The 21307-nt window shown below is 55.6% G+C and overlaps 9 protein-coding genes across 9 annotated transcripts; all 9 read right to left on the bottom strand.

The window, feature by feature from the left end:
* Positions 1-90: 90 nt before the first annotated feature.
* Positions 91-997, bottom strand: B0H18DRAFT_1101319 (uncharacterized protein; the record flags this gene model as incomplete). Its single annotated transcript, XM_048032520.1, has 5 exons — positions 91-198; positions 233-340; positions 617-756; positions 777-818; positions 871-997. 5 exons carry the CDS (start codon positions 995-997, stop codon positions 91-93), a joined length of 525 nt encoding a protein of 174 aa, XP_047899253.1.
* A 1210-nt stretch (positions 998-2207) lies between these two features.
* On the bottom strand, positions 2208-4155 carry B0H18DRAFT_976527 (uncharacterized protein). The gene is made up of 5 exons (XM_048044174.1): positions 4053-4155; positions 3930-3980; positions 3025-3874; positions 2565-2962; positions 2208-2508 (listed from the first exon to the last, which is right to left on the bottom strand). The coding sequence occupies exons 3-4, from the start codon at positions 3737-3739 to the stop codon at positions 2613-2615; spliced, it is 1065 nt and encodes a 354-aa protein (XP_047899252.1). The 5' UTR covers positions 3740-3874; positions 3930-3980; positions 4053-4155; the 3' UTR covers positions 2208-2508; positions 2565-2612.
* Positions 4156-4498: 343 nt separating this feature from the next.
* B0H18DRAFT_1207184 (putative short-chain dehydrogenases/reductase) lies at positions 4499-5677 on the bottom strand (the record flags this gene model as incomplete). The annotated part of the gene is made up of 5 exons (XM_048036209.1): positions 4499-4875; positions 4927-4991; positions 5056-5256; positions 5317-5558; positions 5615-5677. 5 exons carry the CDS (start codon positions 5675-5677, stop codon positions 4697-4699), a joined length of 750 nt encoding a protein of 249 aa, XP_047899251.1. The 3' UTR covers positions 4499-4696.
* Positions 5678-6643: 966 nt separating this feature from the next.
* On the bottom strand, positions 6644-7544 carry B0H18DRAFT_1082332 (meiotic nuclear division protein 1; the record flags this gene model as incomplete). The annotated part of the gene is made up of 6 exons (XM_048031517.1): positions 6644-6750; positions 6858-7017; positions 7068-7175; positions 7237-7271; positions 7398-7478; positions 7532-7544. 6 exons carry the CDS (start codon positions 7542-7544, stop codon positions 6644-6646), a joined length of 504 nt encoding a protein of 167 aa, XP_047899250.1.
* Positions 7545-7961: 417 nt separating this feature from the next.
* On the bottom strand, positions 7962-11871 carry B0H18DRAFT_976523 (uncharacterized protein). The gene is made up of 4 exons (XM_048044173.1): positions 10773-11871; positions 10546-10752; positions 9744-10489; positions 7962-9689 (listed from the first exon to the last, which is right to left on the bottom strand). The coding sequence occupies exons 1-4, from the start codon at positions 11598-11600 to the stop codon at positions 8360-8362; spliced, it is 3111 nt and encodes a 1036-aa protein (XP_047899249.1). The 5' UTR covers positions 11601-11871; the 3' UTR covers positions 7962-8359.
* Positions 11872-11959: 88 nt separating this feature from the next.
* On the bottom strand, positions 11960-13339 carry B0H18DRAFT_976521 (NADH-ubiquinone oxidoreductase 20 kDa subunit). Its single transcript, XM_048044172.1, has 8 exons — positions 13193-13339; positions 13083-13133; positions 12873-13022; positions 12738-12809; positions 12501-12680; positions 12366-12446; positions 12197-12311; positions 11960-12141 (listed from the first exon to the last, which is right to left on the bottom strand). Exons 1-8 carry the CDS (start codon positions 13218-13220, stop codon positions 12129-12131), a joined length of 690 nt encoding a protein of 229 aa, XP_047899248.1. The 5' UTR covers positions 13221-13339; the 3' UTR covers positions 11960-12128.
* Positions 13340-13765: 426 nt separating this feature from the next.
* On the bottom strand, positions 13766-15540 carry B0H18DRAFT_976516 (kinase-like domain-containing protein). The gene is made up of 3 exons (XM_048044171.1): positions 15296-15540; positions 14672-15241; positions 13766-14613 (listed from the first exon to the last, which is right to left on the bottom strand). Exons 1-3 carry the CDS (start codon positions 15491-15493, stop codon positions 14224-14226), a joined length of 1158 nt encoding a protein of 385 aa, XP_047899247.1. The 5' UTR covers positions 15494-15540; the 3' UTR covers positions 13766-14223.
* Positions 15541-17288: 1748 nt separating this feature from the next.
* B0H18DRAFT_951105 (uncharacterized protein) lies at positions 17289-18572 on the bottom strand (the record flags this gene model as incomplete). The annotated part of the gene is made up of 6 exons (XM_048042008.1): positions 17289-17384; positions 17439-17611; positions 17668-17923; positions 17976-18058; positions 18109-18172; positions 18231-18572. 6 exons carry the CDS (start codon positions 18570-18572, stop codon positions 17289-17291), a joined length of 1014 nt encoding a protein of 337 aa, XP_047899246.1.
* Positions 18573-19323: 751 nt separating this feature from the next.
* On the bottom strand, positions 19324-21223 carry B0H18DRAFT_1114332 (DNA glycosylase; the record flags this gene model as incomplete). The annotated part of the gene is made up of 10 exons (XM_048033099.1): positions 19324-19364; positions 19424-19491; positions 19555-20014; positions 20072-20122; positions 20180-20186; positions 20263-20375; positions 20427-20521; positions 20575-20673; positions 20719-20754; positions 20814-21223. 10 exons carry the CDS (start codon positions 21221-21223, stop codon positions 19324-19326), a joined length of 1380 nt encoding a protein of 459 aa, XP_047899245.1.
* Between the last annotated feature and the right edge of the window lie 84 nt (positions 21224-21307).

Here is a 21307-nt window from a genome sequence, read left to right as displayed (position 1 = left end):
CTGCACGCATCAGCGAACAGTGTGCAGTATGTATTGTCCCTCGTCACCACGACCCTCTCCCCCCATTTTCTCGTTATATCAGCCCTCCCCTCAGCTCGCGGCGGTCATCGCTGCGCTCCGTACGCCGCCGAACCACGCCAATACACCAAGGACAATACTACCGCGGAATAGTATCGATCCTCGATCCAGGCGCTCCGTCTGACGTCGCATCCACGCTGAGTCAACTCCTTACGTTGAGCCTCGGAGAAGCGCTGTTGCATCCCTTCCCGTTACGCCTATACAGGTCGGGATGCCATCTGGCCTTGGAAAGGCCAGAGGTTGGCCGACATGGATTACTGACCTGCGGATATTGCGTTAGCGGCGACGATGAGGAAGGGCACGAAGGGACGCTTACCCCTGTCGACCGGTAGGACACTACACGACATCATCCTCGCGGACACGTCCTCGGCCAGTCGAAGACGGACGATCCCAAAAGCCACTGCAGCACGGGCGTACCACAGCGAGGCGGTTGCCCCCCTCTCCCTCGTCACTCCTCGTCACCCCTCCTTGTTTTTGGCTTTTCTCGATGGTAGCAACTCTCCCCTCGGCTCTCGGCGGTCATCGCTGCGCTCCGTACGTCGTCGCCCCACGCCAAGGCACCGCTAACGGCCCGCGAGACCAGCGTTGATCCAGGCGCTCCGTTCGACGCCGTAACCACGATAATGCGACTCCTTACGTTGAGCTTTGGGGGAGTGTTGTTGTCCTTCCTCGTGACGCCTATCCGAGTCCGGACGCACTCCGAGACAGGTCCCGGAGGTCGGTGACCATGGAGAACTGACCTGCATCGCGGTTAGATTGACAGTATGGTATTCATGTATTGGTCGTACTCACTCATGTTCACCAGTGGGATACTACACGGATTGGAATCCGTGGACGCGTCTTCGGCCAGTCGAAGACGGACGATCCCGAGAAACACCACAGTGCCGCGCAGGCCCTGCAGCGAGGCGATTGTCGACATATGTGTCGACGGGCAAGTACACGCGGTCGGACTGGACGTTTTGTCTTCGTCCGACCCCGTGTTGAGCGTGCGTCGGCCTCCCTTGTCCTGGGTCGATCGCTTCAAACGCCTGTCAGCCACTTCCGTCTCAGCCACAGGATGGAAACGCGCACCTCCGCTTATGTAGAGCAGACCTCGTTCACAGCTTGTGCGGTGCGCGAGGAAGCTCAGGGGAGGTCTTTTGCCTCCCGTTGGATGTCCTGGGTTACTTGATTTGCAGCGCTCCTTCCGTCCGCATTTGCGGTTCAGAACGCGAAAGCGCGCCGGAGGGATTTTCCCTCGGGCGCGCGGTGGCCTGCTGAAGTCGGATGAGACCAGAGGCTGCACCCCGATGACCGTATACATGGTTCGGGATGCCTGCCCGGAGGCTTGGGGGCGTCCGGGCGGTAGACAGCCGGCTGGGCGTTTGGCACCAGTCGGCTGGGGTGGATTGCGAGTCGCAGAGAGGATGACGAGCATGGCAGCTCGAGGTCGTCTGTTGAATCGAATCGCGGTGGTTTCAACACGTTGTGAGCATACCGGGCAAGGTGGGTCGGCACGGATCACTGGCTGCCCTGCAAGGTGGTTGAGTCTGCCGTTGGGTAACGCTGGGTAATAAGCAAGATCGTCACGCACCCATATAGATATGTGACTACCAGCTTGAATCCGTGGGACGCGGGGCGACCAAGACTACGAAGGGGAACATGAAGCTATGTGTCCTGCCTTCGGCCAGTCGAAAAAGCAGCCATCGACCGAGAGGCTTAAGGATGACTTGCTACTGGCCGACGTCAGCCGCCGAAACGAGCCATTCATAATGCGTGCACTAACCTGAACAGCCAGAGACAAATATCAGAGCGGGTACTCAGTGACTAGCAGACCGAGTGTCAGGACCGCCGAAACAGAGAACTAATAGCAGGCTTACCTTGACTATGGCTGGGGTGAACCTTGCCTGTACGCAGAGGATGGTAGAGAACGAAGGAGCCCGGGGTGCAAAGGCGCACACCGGTGGGTTTATATGCCCTGCGGGGGAGGCTGGCAGACATCTCGATCCTGTCCGCGTCAGCCGCCTCCGGCCCCCTCTAGATGTCAGCCTCTCCGTGTGCGTCCGAGTGGTGGCTGTCACGGCAGAAATGAGTACGTTGTACGCCTGCGAAGTCCCTGAAGAAGTTTAATATCAGCAGAAGGAAAGTTGGTAGTACATCCAAAATTGGGGTCTGTTGCCCGCTCGCAGTCTCCGATGTGCCGTGTACCGTCAAAATGTCCACAGAAGCACGTGTATCAGCCGTGGCGATGGAAGCCCTATGTCAAGAGTAGGTACAGAAGGGTGTCCGTGTATTCTACGCCCGAGGTTCTCTGCTATCATAGGCCAGCTGTCCTAGAGACCGTTTGAAAAATCCGATGCTGAGGATGGCACATACGTCATCCTAAATGGCGATCCGCACATAGTAACCGAGGGTGCACTACTTCAAGTTCAAGCTGCTCGCCAGTGCATCCTATATTCTCGTGAAGGGATCAGCCATCCTGTCATCTCGCTCTAAAGCTGGCGCACTTCTCACCAACACGTCATGTCAGACGTGGACGTAGTCAAGCCCTTCCACTACTCTCGCAGTATCACCAATTTCCCCCGCTTGTGCAATTCCCCGAAGACGCGCTGCAAGCCGCTCGGGCTCACATCCTCGGTGCTGATTGTCTTTGCGAGCAATGAGAAGCTCAGAAACTTCATTTCCACTCTCTCCAGGCAGTGAAAGACATTGCAATCCAAGACGTCCGCCAGGCGCTCGAGGTCTTTGTGTTGGCGAGCAAAGCCTTCTATGGATATCGTGACGAGGTCAGAGGGCGCGCACGACAGTACCGTGGCAACCCATAGGACCGACTGGTGGGCACTGAAGTGTACGTGTCTCAGTGCAGAGCATTGCTTCAACAGGTGCTTGCACCACTGGGGGGATTCTGTGATTGTGACGAGGAGCATGACTGGGACAGATCGGACATGGATGCGGGTGAAGACTTACCCTCATCTTGACACAAAGTAGCGTCCCACACTTCCAGCCGCAGTGTATTCAAGGTTTCTGCCGCATTACTGTCGCTCAACAAGGCGTTGAATGCCTTGAACTGCGTTTCGTCGTCTAATTTGATCCTCAAGTGATGCAAGGGTGACGATAGCAAGTAGGGATAGGCAGCGACGTTCGGACAGCGCTGTACATACAGCTTACGCACGTTGAATGCGCAGACCGCCCTTGATTGACTCGGATGTCCCAGGGGAGACACGGTGTCTGGCATACCGATGGCCCCGATATCGAGTTCCCTGGCGTTAGGCATGGAGGCTAACAAGAGGGGCAGGTCATCCACCGCATCGAACCATATACCCCAAAGGACCAGCTTCGAGACGGTAGACATTTGCGGCAGCACGAAACTGTCCGCACACGGAAAAGTGCCGGAGAGTGCCAAGAGTCGCACGTTCGGAAGGTGGTCGAGGATCGTCTCAAGGAAGCAGCAGTTTGGTGGAGATGGTGCATTGGCGAGATTGAGTTCGAACCTGCGTATGTAGTACCCGATGTATGGAGAGGCATCCAGGAGCTTAGAGAGCCTTGCAAGATCGCCTGAATCGTGGATCATAATGGAGTGGAATAGTTGAGCGCGGCTGATCGGAAGCCACGCACGGCATGTCAGGCTACAGCTTCGGAGGGTGTGCCAATCAACTCCTCGGGTGAGCGAGCAGACGATCATGTCGACGGTCTCCTGTGGGAGAACGGGTACGCGGCGTCGGCATGCTCTCTTGCGAGTCGGCACGGCCTGCAACAGCCTTGCGCTGTATGTGTTGATGAGAGCCCAAATCTTGTAAAATGAGGCCGGCTGCCTTAGCTGCAGTTGATTTCAGTATTGCAGCTTGGTAAGGCTGTAAGCATGATCCACCGACCTTTGATGGCTGCCTCCTACTACTCTGAGTGCTTGTCGAGCTTGGATCGCACTAATCACAGTGCGGACCGATACTTCAGTACTCAGTACTGGCAGTACGTTGACGTCGTGATCGAATACAAACTTCAAGCCTCTCTCTACCACCGAACTGGGGGTTGAGCCCGGTGGCCACTGTTCGGCTGGAGAGCGTTGTATCATACGAGGTGCCAGTGGTACTATGTACTACTTGAGCTTGACTCGGATCCGGAGTAGCTTGAGTACTTGAGTATCGGCCCGGGCCGAAGATAGCCACATGAGCGCTAAGCACTTAGCGTACTAATAGTACAGCGACAGCCCAGGCGCCCACCACTGACCAGCACCGTAAGCTGCGAGTTCGTCACCGTCAATCGAAATCACTAGACAGATGGTACGATACACTCCCAAGCCCAATGTTTCGGTTTAGACCGGTTTAATGCATCAACGTTACAGAGCATACTATATCGGTCCGGGATCTCGGCCAGGACAGGGAAGTCGGTCAGTCATGCATTGCTCAAGAACGGCTGGGATTTTTCGGACAAAAGGTACCTTGCTGTGTTTGTTTCGATTACAGCTATCGACTGGTATACTTACTACACGAAACGGATGGGAACTTCACTGCCTACGCTCGACTGACCGAGTTCCCTGTCCTGGCCGAGATCCCGGACCGATATAGTATCATGTTCTCGCCACCAGTGTTGTGAACAGCGGAATCGAAAAAAAGTGAGAATTCTACCAGTACTTATTTTACCACTACCAAGGCAGCTTCGTGCCGTCCCAGGCATAGTATTCAACCGCGTTCTCGAGCTTCGCTACTCGGAAGATCTTCAGACACCCTTCAGCGGACTCCGCGGGTGGCAGCTTCCGTGTGCTAGGAGCGTGTTGCGCTATCCAGTCCTCGACATGTCCACCCATGTCTGTGTCAACCCAACCTAAAGCAGCTGTAAGCAGAAGAAATCCGCAGTCGGATTCCACCCTCATACCTGGATGGACGACGACAACGGTCACACCTTCCTCCTTCAAAAGCGCACCCCACTTACGTCCAAGCCTACGTGGGAACAAGCCAGTTAGGGCAAAACAACGTCGCGGCCGTCTGTGAAAGACAAACGCACATATTCAGAGCCGCCTTGGTGAGAGAATAGCTATCACTGCACCCAACGAACATAGGTGCAATCTCTAGAGACCCGAGGCATGATGACACTAGCATCACCTTCTTCTCAGCGCCTCTACGGATCAGCGGAAGGAATTTCTGTAGCAGATACAACGGAGCCGCCGCGTTCACGCAAAGTTCCTCTTCGAGTACGTTCACATCGCTGTTCAATAGCGTCATGGTGAGTTTAGAAAACGCGGGTGAACGAAGCCATCACACATACATCTGGTCGAACGGAGTGACATTCTGATGACAAACCGCTGCATTACTGACTAGGTAGTCGAGGCCGTCGGGTAGCAGGGCCTCCGTGACTTCCGCCGCCTTATCCATGGTGTGCTTGCTGCTTAAGTCTAACGAAATGGTCGCGAACCGATCGCTAGGATGTTCTTTGGCCAATGCAACAAGCGTCTCGCATTGCCCTGGATTGCGAGCAGTGCCCACGACGAGGTTTTGCGGGTCTTTGAGCTGAGAGAGACCAATGGTCAACGTCAAATAGCGCATACTGTAGGAATCATGCGTACCAGCTCTTTGACCATAGCGAGCCCGAGGCCTCTGTTAGCTCCAGTCACCAAGTAGGACGGCATGGTAGAATAGCAATGCAGTTGCGGGGCTGCAGTATCGAGTACGGTCTGTTATCTGAATTTATGGGAACCCGACCTGAGCTAGTCTGTAATAAGATTGTAGGAAATATCTTCTCTGCGACTTGCATGAAGCCCGCACATTGAAATGGATCACAGCGCTCCCGGGACCAACACCTTGCCCGAGAATGCCGACTGAAACCACTGAAGTCTTACCGGCACGTAGGTTAACTGAGCCGACCCTCCTATGCTTGGTGGGAACTGAGACCGCTGTACGGCACAAATACATACGAGCGCCACACGGAGACTCTAATATGCACGCGATGTGGACGATAGAAGCTGTATGAGCAATCATCCCGACGGATCCATGGCAATCATCACGAAATGACATACAAACCTTCGCCACTGAATGTCAGCATGATAGTTTCACGATGTACAGCAAGCGTTCTCATACCTTTGTGAGTTATTGAATGTACAGCGGCCACTCCATGTCGAGTATTGCATGTCATCATGATGATGCCTTCGACTAAGCTGGCACACACTGTACCTCCGGCAGTGCGTCGAGCACGATTTGATCATACACCAGGTCAGGCGTGGACGATACTGGCGAGTCGCTTGTAGTTGGCCATAGGCGCTTCATCTTTAAGACCGATGGTGCGGATATAAGACGCCTGATGGCATCGAATAGTACACTCAGACAGGTACCAGTTGCACGCGCCGGTGCACAACGGGTCGGAAAACAGTAGGTATGGATAGTGTGGACTATGGACCGGTGGAATTTTCGGTGAGCCGAGGGCATCAACGAGAAGGACATCACTCACCCGGTGTTGCGCGCGGCAGACCCGAACCCGTGTCTCGGGAACAAGAGTCCCGCACAATGATATACAGGAAGAAAGGATTACACAGTGATTTTCACAGCGCAGAAAATGACATGACACAGGATTACAGACAGAGTACAAACGGCAAGTGTCATCAACATATATCCTCATAGTCATCGTCGACACCAAGGTACTTTTTGATCTCGCTAGGTTCGACACAACTTTGCCGGGTGAAATGCCCGAGCAACAGAACATAGTTATCTGTTCAGAGTATCCCGAATTAATTGGCGTGAAGGACCCGCAGCTCATCAGCATTGTTCATCATCGAAAGGGGTGGCTTGGGTGTCGAGTTGAATGAGCGAGCTCACCGGTCCAGCGCACTGCAGCCTCCTTCGCAAGCATCACTGCACGCTTCTTCTCTTCCACTTTGACAGGATCACATGCGCCGTACTGTGCGAGTTCGGTTACCAGCCCTTCCAATTCTTTCTGAGCGGCTGATAGTCGGGACAGCGATGCGTTTCTCTCGGTCTAGGGAGCAGTCAAAGCCATAAACTAGACCTCCGCGAGATGAGACTTACACTGCCAGGTCTTGCTGCCGTCTCCATCTCTATTGCGGTATGAAGTTCTTTGATTTGGGAGCGGTAGGACGCTTGGCTCTCCTTCACAGCAGTCAGCCGATGTTGCATCTTGGAAAAACCAACGTTAGCCCATCATATATGTGAAAGTCTAACAATTTGTCTGGGTCACCATGGCACCTCGCTGCGAAGGAAAGCTCCAGAAGACTGGATATATGCGCATATATGCAGATGCACCATGTGTGCCAGAACAGTCCGGTTGATGTGCACGTATACGCGGTCGATACATGAGAATATCGCAATTGACGGGACAGTAGAGAGACAATGACGCACAGTTTGATGAGCCAATCTTGTCTGCTTGTACCAAGCCATCATCGACGAGGCTCTGAAGGACTTCCTTAACGGATTGCGAAACTACAAAGCATCAGTAAAGTCTCAAAGTTGCAGTCCAAATTACCAAAAAGCACCTATGCCCTTCATCTTCGGGCCAAGTTTCTCGAGTTCCTTCAGCTACAGGTGGGAGTAGATACTCAGCGTACCGCATATATGACGATATGGCATACCTGAAAGAAGTCTTTCTAGCTTACAGTGGTTAGCAAGCATAGATACATGAGGTTGCAAGGGCTACTCACCGTCTCATGGAAGATTTCCAGCAGCTTCACGCGTTTCTCCTCAGCAGACAGACCTCGAGGTGCCTTGAAATCCGTGAGCAGTGAAGTGGATGGGACCCAGAGCATGCTCACCATATTGGACAGACGAGGATAAGTTGTTGTATGCTAGGGTTGGCGTGGATAGTCTCGCAGATTTTAAAGCAGCTCTGAAGCCTCAATGGTAATGAGACGAGGGGTGCCACACGCGTACGCATGGCCCGCCACCGACGCGCATCGCGTCGGTCACGTGAGATAGTCAATGAACGCCTGAGTACTATCTCGAATAAACGGCCAAAAACGTCTAGCATACACAGTTGCCAAGATGGCCGAAACTAGAGCGCGGACATTAGGGTACCGTCCGTGCGACAGTTGAATGCAAGACGATGGGACGGAGCATAGAGAGATTAGTCCGAGGGGTTATCCGTATATCAGTGAGGGAATGCCATGAGCAGCGATGCCTAGAATAAACAGTAGCAGTGCTGACTAGACCGATGGGACAACAGAGCGAGAATGAGTGTGAGCGAAATACGTTAAGAAGTACCAGACGCCATGTACAACCGCCATCAGGCAGCAAGAATCTCCTTTTACCGAGCGACCAGAGTGACAAAACCGAGAGAAACAAGAGTGGGGGATGGGACAACGGGATTACCGCACCTCGAGGCGTGCGTCTGTTGACGGATACCGGTACGCAACGAACTCGGGGTCCTGGTCGACCAGCTCTGCGATGTTCTTTCGCGATGCGACCGACATCCGCTGGTTCCCACTATGTGCGGAGGTTGAGCCTGTGTGCGCATAGCCGTTGCCATTCGTGATCATAGGATAATCGCGGTCAGACCCCGATGACCTGAGGCCGTTGACGATGCTATCCTGGCCATTCTCCCCACTCTGGCTACTATGCGACGACTTTTTGCCGAAAAGCGCCGACAGCCCAAAACGGCTCCTTGGTCGTTTGGGTCGAGCAGTGCTGTCTCGTGAGCGCTGCGTCCCGGTCCCACCAGAGCTGTCGACGTCTCTCAAAGAGAAGCGCGAAGCACCGAATTCACTGTAGCGCTCTTCCGCAAGGAAGGGCGGTACAGGAGTGGACCCGAACACGCCCTTCATCGGGAGGCTCTGCATTATCGCCTTCGACGACAGACCCCCGAAAGACTGCCTCCGTTTATCTGAGGTACGGAAGGGCGCTTGCGGAGGCTCCAGTTTGTCGCTGGAGAACGACATGGGCAGATGACCATAGGTGAACATAGTCTGCGGACGCCCGTCTGTCATCGGACTGCCTTGAGGGAAGTCAACTGCTTCCGTTGGCAACGGTGGTAGCGACTTGTCGCGCCTGATCGCTATTGAGACACGCGACTGTGCTGTGACAGGCGTTTGCGGTCCCAGACTTGACAGCGTCCTCGAAGAACTCTGGGTTGGCCGTCCACGTGTGTCAAGCTCCGGAGGGGTGGAAGCGTCCCCAGATGGTGCTCGATGATGTTGCTCCTCCAGAGTGCCGCTGGTCTTGCGACTGTCGCTGAGGTTGTCCTTGTCTGGCATAGGATGCCTTGACGACGTCGGCGAGGGAATAATACTAGAAGGCGCGGTGACGAGGGAGGCAGGGTACGGGGACACAGGGTTAGGCGAGATGGACGTGGGCAGTGAAGGAGTGGAGACGTGCCGTCTGGACCCAGGACCACGGTCCCTGTCCACCAGGTACGACAACGGCGGCGGCGGTGCCAGCGGAGCGTAGTCCTCCGATTTCTCCATTGACCGAGATTGCGTATGGCTCTTCTGGTGGGAACTGCCCTTCGAGCCCGTCACGATCTTCCAAATCTTCTTGAGCCCATTCTTCTTCTTTTTGGGCTCCAAGCCATTAGCAGGCGTTGCAGTGCGAGATGAGCCTTCGTCCAAATGTTCACCAACCCGTAGAGTCGGCGTGTTGCTAGCAGGCTCGGCCAAAGGATGTTGCTGCAAGTACTGCTCCTCCCGCTGCAAAGCGACACTTGAAAATCCTCGTCAGCGACCCGACATGCGTTGCAAGTTTAGTGACACATACTGCATATCCATCATGCTCCCTGATGGCGCGAAGCTTTCTTGACTCCTCCACCCTGCGGTGAGGTTCTTGAATCCGAAGAACCGGGAACGCCTCGGTGACGTCGAAGACCCAATGCTCTGCATGTCCGAGAAGGACGCCTGAGAGTACGCACGAGGAAGCATGTGCGGTCGCTCGCCAGTAGTAAGCATACTGCTTGGCCTCGGCGAGAATGACTGTGAATAGCGGGAATCGCTTCCTTTGGGACCAGAAAAGAACCCGCTGTCGTTTGTTCCGAGTCTCTGCGTCCCCGGAACAGGCATGGAGTATATGGACGCAACATCAATGGCAGAGCCACGCGACGACTTGCGAGCACGACTCCTGTCGCGTCTCGCTTCCCTCCGTTGGCGGTCGCGTTCCTCCTTCTCCTCCTTGCGCACGTCGACATGCTCGACGATCATACCATTTTCCAGCAAGGTAACCTCGCGGCCGTGCAAGTCAGTCTTCGCAAGGGCGGAAGCGGTAGGCACTGAAGACGAGCGTGGGGCTTTGATACGTACGCCACTGAGATCGTCGGTAAGCTGAGCAGTGGTGCCCAGCTCGTATGCCGACCGTCGAAGCTGCGAGTATGTATCACGCATTTTCTCTTCGAGCTGCTTGGCCTCGCGCATAGCACGAGCATGCGCAAGCGCCTCGGCCTCAAGTAGAGTTCGTTGCGACCTGACATATTGATCCAGCGTCTGCTGTCGAGACGAGGGCTCTTTGGGGTTCTAAACAACAAAGACAGTCAGGGTTGCGCCACCGGAGTCCGGTGAAAATTACCCACAATGCTGATCCAAACACGAAGGTTCTGTTCGGACAAAGGCATGCCCCTCGCTCGTGGACGAGAGGAGTTCTCTTGGGGAGCGATGCCCGCGACCTCCTCTTCCATTTCGCGGTTGAGAAGCTCCTCGTACAACACGTCGCTTTCCCGCTCCCAGACACCGGGACTCGTGACATCGACGTCGGCCATGTCTTGGTCACGCATCGCACACTCGACGCAGACCTCCTCACGGGGGCCTGAGCAGGAGTGTAGGTGGCGTTCATGTTGTTCATAACAGGGGGAGGCGTGATATATGTCGGGTATTGCGCGGACGCGCGGGGTTTGGGTGAGATATGGACTTGCATAGCAGACGGTGTGAACGAAGGACCAGCGGCGAGGGGGACAATCGGTGATGTAGGCGAGGCGTTAGGGCCCGCGCCGATGCCCGCTGCAGGCAATGCGGGATGGCGGGGAGACGAGGGAGGTGCAGAGCCGTACTGGTCTTGCATTTGCGACTGGCGCAACCCCGACGAGCGCTGACCCATATCTAGGGCCTGCGTTGACTCTCCGGGAAGTCGGGAGGCTTCTGCGGAGGGGACGCCTGATGGACGACGTTGGGGAGAATCGTCACGTACTGCACGGGCTGACATGCGCGGTGGGCTCCCAGACGGTGCAGAGTATGGCTGCAGCGTGCTCTCCGCGTTCGGAGACTGCGCCTGTGGCTTGCTGGAAGAGCTCGCGTCTTCGCGCCGTTGACTCTCGGCTGCGACCTCCTCCCAAAGCTTCTCCCCTCCCCATGCTCCGGGATTTCCACCCATGGGATAGTCGTTCCAGCTTCCCTGTGCATTGACGGCGGTGGGGGCGTCTGCAAGTCGTTCGGGTCTGTTGATCGGCATAATAGACGAAAGAGGCCTGGGAGCAGGATTCAACGTGGGATACCGCGTGTCCCCCAACTGGTCGAACTCCGCAATGGATAGACGGCTTGCGTATTCGTTCATGTGAGCGTGTGTAGATGTTATCCCCGTCTCGTTGAAGGTTGGACCGGTGTCAGGAGGAGGGAGCTGCAACGCGGTGGCCATCCCTCAGCCGCAGACGCACTTAAGAGGCGTGGTCGAACCGGAACAGAGAAGGTAAACTAGAGAGCGTAGCGAGGAAGATGGCAACAGCAACGATGAGGTTAGCAATCCCAGCGCCGAGAGGTCGAAGACTGGCAAAAGTGTATCGGCAAGGGCGATGGAGCAGGTGACAGCCTTGCCGATGCTGAGAGTAGCCAACTCAGAAACGTCGAAGGGCGTGGATGTCGTGAACAGCCTGCTGGGCGGCCGTGAAGCTGGACGCTAGAGGTGAAGCTTTGAATCGCAAACGGGCATGCGTGACCGATTTCTCCACGCGCCTAACCGCCGGCAGTCACCGCCCCCCGCACCATCCCTCACCCCGCGTTCCCCTTCGAGGGTCGATTCCGAGGACTACATTCCCCAAAAAATCAGTCACACAGGCGATGCCAATAGTCGATGCCCAGCTGCTATCATAGATGCTCATTGTACACTACGACAAGCTCTACATTATCCACATCCACTATTGCCAATCCAGTCAGAGCTCTCGGCGTTCTACTTCCGGTACCTAGATGAATTCGTCACTATCGGTTGCGCGGCATATCGTCATTGGCTATACTTACCAGAGAACACTCTTCCTGTTCCGACGCATCTTCCGCTGCAGCTGCAGCATGCCATATAGAAGCGCTTCCGCGGTAGGCGGGCAACCAGGCACGTAGATATCGACCGGGACGATTCCTGCACGTGTATTAAATAAACCGCTCTGGAAGTGAGGGAAACCAGGACACATACTATCGCACCCACGCACGACAGAATAGGAGTAGTGGTAGTAGCCTCCGCCGTTGGCACACGAGCCCATGGAGATTACCCAGCCTGGGACAAAAGGTCATTACACGGCTATCAAAGAAGCCTGTTCAGGATACGTACGGGGTTCAGGCATCTGATCATAGACCTTACGGAGAGCGGGTGCCATCTTGTTTGTAAGGGTACCAGCGACAATCATGATGTCGGACTGTCGTGGGGAAGCCCGGAAGACAACACCCAACCGATCCTGGTCGTACCGAGCGGCAGCCATGTGCATCATCTCTACGGCACAGCAGGCAAGACCTTTGCGAGACAAGCATGAACTGGCCTGTCTGAATAACATGAACAGTTGCTACATACCGAAGGTCATCGGCCACATCGAGCCTTGCCGTGCCCAGTTCACGACCTTGTCCAGCGTCGACAACACATATTCTGAACAAAAAGAGGCATCCTATTTAGAAAGGGTACCGTATGAGTACAGTTACCTACACTCACCAGCCTTATTCTGCGGGGTCTCCAAACTCAATTGGTTGGAACCTCGCATGGCAATGTGGGTGACGGGCTCCTCAGGGTTTGTTGAATGGGTAGAGACTTCTGGCGGTGATGCGACAGGTGCTGACGAGTGTACATTGCGAGATGCAGAGGCTGAAGCACACAGTGTTCTTTAAGGACTCCTAATAGCATAAGATAACAGTAGAAACGCACCATATACCCCGACTGCTGGTCTGTACGCAGCACGACGACCTGCGCTGGCGACTGCAAAGACGATGGCAACATCAGTACGCCGGAAATGCGTCCATAACCGAGAATCTCACCAGATCCCCTGAGTGTAGCGAGCGACATGGTGGGGTTGGGCGGAAAAGGAGGTGAGTAAGGAGGCAGACGGCGTCGCCGCACTGAACGACGAGCGGGCCTTCTGTGTTGCACCCGCTCCCATTGGCTGGCGGGGCCGGCTCTTCCCGGTCCCGCCCCGGCCGGCGCTTCTTGACATCTCCGATACTCCGGGTCCTCCTCCTCCTCCGGGCCTGTACCAAATATTGCGAACCCGTACTGCAGTACTAGTGCTAGTACTTCAATTTGTGGTTTAAGTTTCGCCATTTGTGCTCGTTGCCCAACGCACTGTTGCTGCTCATCCGCCGTGAGATTTCCTCCTTCTGACGCATGCTGAAATATTCGCATCAGAACACTTGTGGTTTCCGACACACAGCGTTTTCTGGGAACGACGCACGAGACTTCCGGCGACCGTGAATACGTTGACACTTAGGCTCACTCGCATGAAGGAGCCTACTACCGGGCCAATCACCAACCGATCCTCGAGGGAACTCTTATATTCGCAAAGCTATCGACTACTTCACTTACCCCAGTCACGAACCACCCATCAAGGCACCCAGCCAACTCTTCGACAGACGCAGACATAAAAGCATGTCTGCACTTCGTTCGGCCTCACGATGCACCGTTCACTACGCCACCAACTTAAGCTATCTCCGGCGAGAGGCATGGAATACATGTCAAGACCTGCTATCCACAAATTGGGTCTACATGACGATGAGCTACGATACAGTACTACTTACGCTATACGAGTAAGGGAAGGGCCACGGTGCCACGGATGCCAAAAATACAGCTCTGAAGGGTATGTGATGAAGCCAAACGTGATAAAGGTATGAACGCACATATGCAAAGTCCGTGCGATGAGATACGATGAGGATGAGAAAGAAGAACGTAAAAAGGGATCTGAATGTATCGAAGAGGAGACGCCTGGAGACGCGGTAAAAACGCTGAACAAACCAAAATAGGTACGTGCCTGATGCCTGGAAGGTCAATATGTAGAGCTCAGGAGAGGCGAGGCCTACTGATCCAGTCCATCCCGCTCCAGCGCGCCCGCCAGCCATCGATGGCCGCGCACTTCCACGATATCAGCACGACGATCAGGGTCACGCTCCAGGCATCTCTGCATGAGCGAGATTGCTGCCCGACTAATCCGCGCAGAACCCAATTCGCGGAGAGTGATCCGGCCATCCATCGCGTCCTGTTCAGTCGGGAACGGCGAATGTCCCGTGAGGAGGTAGGAGAGCAGCACACCGAGCGTCCACGTCTCAGCAGGGGGAGCGCGATAGGGCATTTTCCGCAGGATCTCGGAGGATGCATACGCGGTAGTGCCGTAGAATTGGTGGTAGTACGGCCGAGGTGCGGAAGGGTCGTCCACCCAGACGGCACTGCCGAAATCAATCAACTTGACCTGGTGATGAGGTGGCACAATCAATAAAGTACATCGCATATAGGCGGTTCAGGCTCACCTTGAGATCGCTGTCTACAAGTAGGTTCTCGTCCTTGATATCGCAATGCGTGATACCCTTACTGTCCAAGTAATACACGGCCTCCACGACCTGGGCGAAGATGTATCGTGCCTGGTTCTCAGAGAGACGTTTATACTTGCTCTGCTCGATGCACTCGAAGAGGTCATGCGACGGGCGTCTTGTGAAGTTAGGGCGGACCTGGAGAGGCAAGGGGAGCGGCGGCCGGAGGAGACCCTGCGCCTCTGCTCCTCCCTCGCATTTCTCCTTTCCCACCTCGTGTGCCGCCGGCGCAGAAGGGTGTTGGACGTGCGATGGAGAGAAGAGAGCGGAGCCTTGCTCAGGTGATGCCGAACTCTGCAGAGAGATGGAGACGGCAGGAAGATCACGCAGGCTCTCAGCCGACAGGGACGGTGTAGACGGTACGGAGTCGAGCATCGAGTCGGTGGACAAGGAAGGGGTCAGCAACGGCGGCGAGGAAACCGACGGCGCGGAGAGCGATCCCGGAGCAGACGGCTGCTTCACCCTTTTGTCCTTCTTCGACACCCAAGGCGTGCCATGCAGCTCTTGCACCTACGGGCCACATCAGCCACGATGTCACGACAATATGGGGCATCAAATCCCTACCATGTAATAGTAGATCTCGTCCTCATAAAGCTCAAAGCACTTGACGATGTTCGGATGTTCCAGTCCACCGAGTAGCATGACCTCCGATGGTACCCGTCCACCGTACCCGTCATCCACCCACGCATGGTCAGGCACCTTAGTCTTGATGATGAACTTGACCGCCACCTCGTTCCCCTCTGTACGATGGCGAGCGGTCATGACGAAACCGTATCCACCCGCACCGAGCTCGTCGCCGAGCAGGTACGTGCGCACGAAAAATAGGTTGAGTTTGTGTTCCACCGAGAATCGCGGAGAGTACAGACGTCCCCTGGTGAACAAGGGGTCATCCGACGCGTAAGCACGTGGGAAGTCAGGTCGGTGTAGCGCAGAGGGCGACAATGTCTGCGGGAGATCGAAAGACTCCGTGCTACAGACGGTCGAGGAAGAAAGATTGTGGAGCGACACGGAGGGCAGGGGAGAAAGGAAGTTGGAAGGAGAGGACGCTGCGGGGTCGCTGAGGTTGGAGAAATCGTTCATGGCAGCCATGTCAAACGCTTGCTTGTGCTGCATGAAGGGGGACGCATCCGGGTCGAGGGAGTAAGTGTTGTATCCGTCGTAGTGGTTGTCCGCAAAGGTCATCTCGAGCGACGCGTTAGCCAGGTCCAGCGCCGGCGGGGGCACAGAGGTAGATGAGTGGAAGAGATGATGCTGCGGTACATCTGGCTGGAGGGTCGGTAATGAAGGGACTGAGAGAGGGGGTAGGGACGACAGGGCAGAGAACGTGTATGGATCAAGCAGGTGTGGTGTCGCACCGTGAGGGGAAGTGTCCGCCTGCTCAGCTGGAAAGAAGGAAGAGTAGAGTCCGCCCGTGGGACTCCCTTCGCTCTGCGAGTATTCCTCGTGAGAGTGGGGCTCCTGGTCGAGGTCCGTCAGTTGTCCTTGGAGCGCGTAGCCCTCGGCAGGCGGCACGTCTTCCGCGTCGGAGGGCGGGGAGAGAAACCCAAAACAGGATGTCTCGGTCTCGTCGCGCGTATGCTCAGGCGAGAGGGACATTTTGGTCTCCCGTGAGTGCTACACGCCGTAGCATACAACGAAGAGAGGGAGGAAGGTCGCACGGTGCGGGAGAGGCGAGACGAGGTGTTGGGGCGGTTGGAATGGAGGGGCCGTATTTATTGGGCCGATGCGACGAGGAGGGCAGCCGAGACCTGTCATGGAGTCGATCGGTGCGTGTTCGAACTTGGTGGACGACATGTTACTGGGGAGTCGCGATCGCCCGGCACGCCTCGAAGCCGTACGGTAACACGCTGGCCGCCCGACATATCGGTTGGCCTTCGAGACCCTAAATAATTTGGTGAGTCTCTGCAATACATTTTTCGAATCGCGAGGGCAAGCCCCAGGTTGCGTTGGGATGCAAAGCGCATGCCGCGGCGTGATTCATGATGCACGTCATTATTCTTTGTCGACAGCTGCTCGTCCTGCCAGTTTGATCACGCCAATGACTGACACCCACGGACAATCGAGGGCGAAGCTAGAGACATTGCTCAGTCAATATCACATCGCATCGCTACTACTCTCACGTACCGCAACATTCAGAATGTCTGTCAGACGTTAGGTCCATTGCACAACTTGCAGTGCATATTCCTCGACGAACGCCACGATGTTCCACGAGCTGCCACGATTGCCCGATTCGGATCGAGGTGTAGCAAATGATGCGTCGTCACATGATCGAGCGACCATGCTAGTCACCATGGCGGCGAGCGCCTCTCGTATGGCGGCAGACTGCCACAACGTCGGCGCAAGCGTATTTACTTTGAAGGGCGCTCGGAAATCGAATGCATTCTGAAGTTCTACGGGCGGGTATGATATGATACAATTTACAACACAGCACTATGTTTGACTTGTATGAAACGGCAAGGAGCGTGGTACTACTGGTACGAGCAATGTCTGTCAAGTACAACAGCAAGCGATGGGTCGCCAAACTTGGAGACGGCGGGGACTGAGTCTGAGGGACATCCTACATCCGAGCAACCAGATCGAGATGTGCGTAAAGCCGAGCTGAGCCCTGCGATGCCGCCTGCATATATTCTCCGCGAATGAGAGTAGATGAAGTCTATCGAGTATAAGTCAGTCTCAGCCTGAGTGGGATCCAAGGTAGACCACGTACGATGGAGCCAAGGTAGCTGGCCTGGAACAAATCGTCACAGGCGCGCTCGATGAGTTGAGACGCATCGATCAGATCCGAAAGCGCGTCGAGAAGAAGTTGGCAGCTAGCTGTCGATGGGATGCTCTCTTGCTCTGGTTGTCCTGCATATTGTGCCTTCTCGGAGCACAGTGCGACTAGAAGAGAGCATATCAGACGGACGCCCACAGATAGCCGAAAGTAGTGAACGTACCATTATCCGAGCTGCCGAGCCGGAGGTGGATGTGTGAACGAGAGCGTGATCGCCCGAGGGCCTTGAGCAATGCCTTCACAGGCTTGCTCACCGACGCGCGCAGCTTCTTCAGCCATCCAGACAGCCCGCGAGACTTGACTGTGTTGGCGCTGCGCGCTGCAAGCATGACCTTCGTGGGAAATGCTTCGATTTCGTCTTGCAGATCATACAAGAAGTACTCGACGCGTTTCGCCTCCTCCTGCATCAGGCGCACGACCTGGTTCTCGGGTCAGCGGAAGGATCATCAGATTACCTGTCGACACGCTTACCCGCAGTATTTCGGTCAAGGCTGTGTCGGCCTGGACCACGTGTGGCCCAGTAAGGGCTTCGGGGTGGAATATATGCATGGTGCCTAAGGTCGAGTCAGAAAACGCTTCAAGGCAGTGTATGGGTAGGACTCACGAGTGAGGTACATGCTGCAGCTACGCACGTTCTTCTGGTACTGGGCTTCAAGCTGCACATATTGCTACAATTGTTGCATTGTCAGCACGGAAGCCGACTCATGCGTGGATCGCCGCACTAACCTGCTGCAGCTCTTGCCATTCGGCGAACAGCGGGTGTTGTACGCCGATGCAATCCGCGCTGGCTAGTTCCTTGTCAATGGCGCGAAAAAGCCGCTTGATTTCCCGCTGGCGGGTCGGCACCGCGGCGGACACTGGCGCGGTTGCGGGTTTGGGAGCAGCGTAGACGGCGCGGGCGGCAAGCTGCGCCTGCTCCTCGAGAGCTGCATGCCACTCCTGGCAGAATTTTGAGGGGCGCTCCTGCGAGGGGCCCGCGGTGCTGGTGGCCGGGGAGGCAGCGTAGGCGTTGGCAGCCTGCTCCTCGAGGGACGCGTGCCACTGCTGGAAGAATTTTGACTGAGACATTGGTGTGGATCGCGGTGAGTGAGATTGCCGGAGAGTGTAAGCGGGGAGCGGATGCTTACTGGACAGCGGAGGGGCCCGAGCCTTATATGCAGGCACAGGCGGCAGGGGAAGGCGAGAAGGACGTGCATCGTGTGGCCGACGGCCACCGCCGGCGTCCATTGACACGCTCGCGCACGGACGTTCCTATCGCACGGCGCCTTCGAAGTGCATCAAAATCGCCGCCATGAGAAGTACGTGAATGGACATTCTCCCGATGCAACGCCGCCCTGCAAGGGAAGCCGGCCATATTGGCAGTCCAATCTGTGCTTTAAGGGGCGGGTCCATGGTAGCCGAACGACGTCTGCCAGCGCACGAGCCATGGATGACCGACATGCCCTGCGAGATAGAGCCCGACGCGCCGGCGTCGTGGATCTCTACGCGCTATCGCTGCCGAAAGAGGATTAATCGCTCGAGGTAGCGTCACCATAACAGGCAGACGTGGATGCAACTTCGCTTCATTGCGTCCTGCTGAGTTGCCGTATGTCAACGCCAGATGCGAATATAACCGGACCCAGCAAGCTCGATTTCACGTCGCGTCTACTCGGCGCAGTGTTGGACGCCACAATAAGGCTAACGAGTGCCTGCCCACCGACGTCCCGGGCACATCTGATACATTCCGTCCTAGCCAACCGAGCACATAAATATGCCACATCGAGAGCAACGACACGTCATCCTAGAGTCTTGAGAGTGTTCACAATCGACCCGCGCAACCCTACTTGGGCGATTCCGCCAATGCCCACATGTAGAATACACCTTATGAGACAGCCCTAATGATTACCGTGTAATCTGCGTTGTACAATCTAGGCACTCACCGAGGCTACGATATGGGCGCCAACCATCTGTGAGCTCCTCCATTTCCTTCGGTGTCAACAGCACGCCCCTACGCGGATGCATAACATTTAATTAGCCGGCTCTCGACAAGGTTCATCACCAGCTGACTTACTTCATCTTCTTTCCTTGCAGTCTACTCCGTAGTACCCCGGCTGTCAGGCCCTCAGGCAGGGGCGGCGGCGCGAAGTCAGCCGCAGTCGCAGCTTTGTTCAAGATGTTGTTGATAGACGGCGTAAAAGGCGTTGGGAGAGGATTGCCGCTGTCCTCATCGTTGGGCCGGGCTTGGCTCTTGCCCTTCGTGGCGCCCTTTTCAACGGGTGTCTCGGGGAGCGCGGAGGGCGCGGGTAGCATTGAAGACAAATCAGGAGTCAGCGCGCGGGTCTGACTCTGGCTGCCTGCAGCGTCCTCCCTGGGTACAGGTAGGACATCCCCGTCGACCTGGCTCTTCTTGGTCTTTGCTTCTTCTTCCGGATTCTTCGGTAACTTCTCGGGAGAGATAGTGAGCGGATATGCGGTAGGTGCATGCAACGACAGGAACCAGCGGAGCACCCCGCGTTGTACCCCAAGATCACCTGCAGAGCGTAAACTATCAGACATCTCTAGCAGTGCGATGGCCTGCTGCAACTGACCGACAGGCAGAATGTCTGGGCGTCGCAAGGAGAACATCGCGAACATATCAACTGCATCACGACATTTAGCGTGTTATTCCGCACGACATAGTATGATGATGGGCGTACCCGTCCACTAAATCGCGAGGATAAGAGGAACACACAATCCCTGTCAGTGTCAGGCCTAGCGTCTATTTTGGCCAACGACATACCCTGCCGATGCCCCGCACAGCCGTAAGCATCTCGTACAGATCTTCATCGTCTGCAGCGAGCAACTTCTCTGTCGACAAACGACCATCAGCGAATCTCGACGCCAAATCGAGCACTGCATATTTTGCGTTCAGCCTCTGTCTCCTTGCATATGATGAGCCCTGACCGTATTCGGCTTTCCTGCCGCTCAGACCTGCGCTCCTGAGTGTTGTGATGTCCATGTCGGCGACCTGTCTGGCACAAGGGAAGAATGACGTGGGACTGCAGTCCGGTCAGTTCAGCGTGGTACCTTGCTAGGAGACACCACGACGCACCCGGAGTGATCTGTTGGGTCCTCTGGGATTGACGGGTCGAATAGCCTGATGAATTTGTGGGTAATCGACCTGGCAGCTTTCCAGGAGATTTGTTGCCCCCTGTCAGCTCATCGGGATCAGTCACTGTTCTCGATAGCGTAATACACAACGGCGACTTGCATGATCGAGTTTACCAGGGTCCTAGCGTACACATAGTCAGCTAACCTAGACCGCGCTCGAATGTCTATCTTCGTGCATACCGGAACGGATCGACACTTTCTAGGTGTTCGAAAGGCCTGCATTTCAAGCGCTTGAAGACGTCCTCAAAGCGTCCGTCCACCCCGATTAGGTGCTGTTTAGCCTCCTCAAACGAGAACGTGAGTACGGCAGGGACCAGAGTTGGTGCATCCTCAGCAGCGTTACTCAGTGGCAGAGCGACTAGTTTGACGACAGCTTTGGGTTGCTTAGGTGGCGAAGGCTCGTCCTCACTTGCTTCCTTTGATTTTGTCTTCTTCCTGGACGTCTTCTCGGTAGAGGGTGCAACCTTTCTCTTCGTACTCTTCACTTTCACTGCCTTTGCTGAATCTGACGAGCTTGTCGTTGCAGCCTTCCGAGTCTTTGCGGCCGTCCTGGTGGTAGCTCCACTGGCCGAGCGCGTGACGGCGGGCATGATGGACTGATAGCTTCGAGGCGACGGCAAACGGTTTGTGAGCAAAGACAATCTCAACATACACCAGCGATGGTGCTCGCCAAC

This window comes from Fomitopsis serialis (assembly GCF_022376445.1).
Source record: "Fomitopsis serialis strain Sig1Antser10 chromosome Unknown B0H18scaffold_4, whole genome shotgun sequence".
NCBI classification, from domain to species: domain Eukaryota; kingdom Fungi; phylum Basidiomycota; class Agaricomycetes; order Polyporales; family Fomitopsidaceae; genus Fomitopsis; species Fomitopsis serialis.
The sequence above is the reverse complement of the archived record's forward strand: the minus strand, read 5'-3'. Positions and strand labels throughout refer to the sequence as shown.

Coding starts and splice junctions, on each gene's coding strand:
- B0H18DRAFT_976523 (XM_048044173.1), bottom strand. CDS start 11,600: ATGGCCACCGCGTTGCAGCTCCCTCCTCCTGACACCGGTCCAACCTTC. Junction 10,490..10,545: donor TTCGTGTTTGGATCAGCATT/GTGGGTAATTTT, acceptor TTTGTTGTTTAG/AACCCCAAAGAGCCCTCGTC. Junction 9,690..9,743: donor GGGAGCATGATGGATATGCA/GTATGTGTCACT, acceptor AGGATTTTCAAG/TGTCGCTTTGCAGCGGGAGG.
- B0H18DRAFT_976516 (XM_048044171.1), bottom strand. CDS start 15,493: ATGACCGCTCGCCATCGTACAGAGGGGAACGAGGTGGCGGTCAAGTTC. Junction 15,242..15,295: donor ACGAGATCTACTATTACATG/GTAGGGATTTGA, acceptor TGTGGCCCGTAG/GTGCAAGAGCTGCATGGCAC. Junction 14,614..14,671: donor TTGTAGACAGCGATCTCAAG/GTGAGCCTGAAC, acceptor CCTCATCACCAG/GTCAAGTTGATTGATTTCGG.
- B0H18DRAFT_976527 (XM_048044174.1), bottom strand. CDS start 3,739: ATGATCGTCTGCTCGCTCACCCGAGGAGTTGATTGGCACACCCTCCGA. Junction 2,963..3,024: donor TACTTTGTGTCAAGATGAGG/GTAAGTCTTCAC, acceptor TCACAATCACAG/AATCCCCCCAGTGGTGCAAG.
- B0H18DRAFT_976521 (XM_048044172.1), bottom strand. CDS start 13,220: ATGTCGCTCGCTACACTCAGGGGATCTG. Junction 12,681..12,737: donor GATGTGGCCGATGACCTTCG/GTATGTAGCAAC, acceptor TGTCTCGCAAAG/GTCTTGCCTGCTGTGCCGTA. Junction 12,447..12,500: donor TGATCAGATGCCTGAACCCC/GTACGTATCCTG, acceptor CTTTTGTCCCAG/GCTGGGTAATCTCCATGGGC.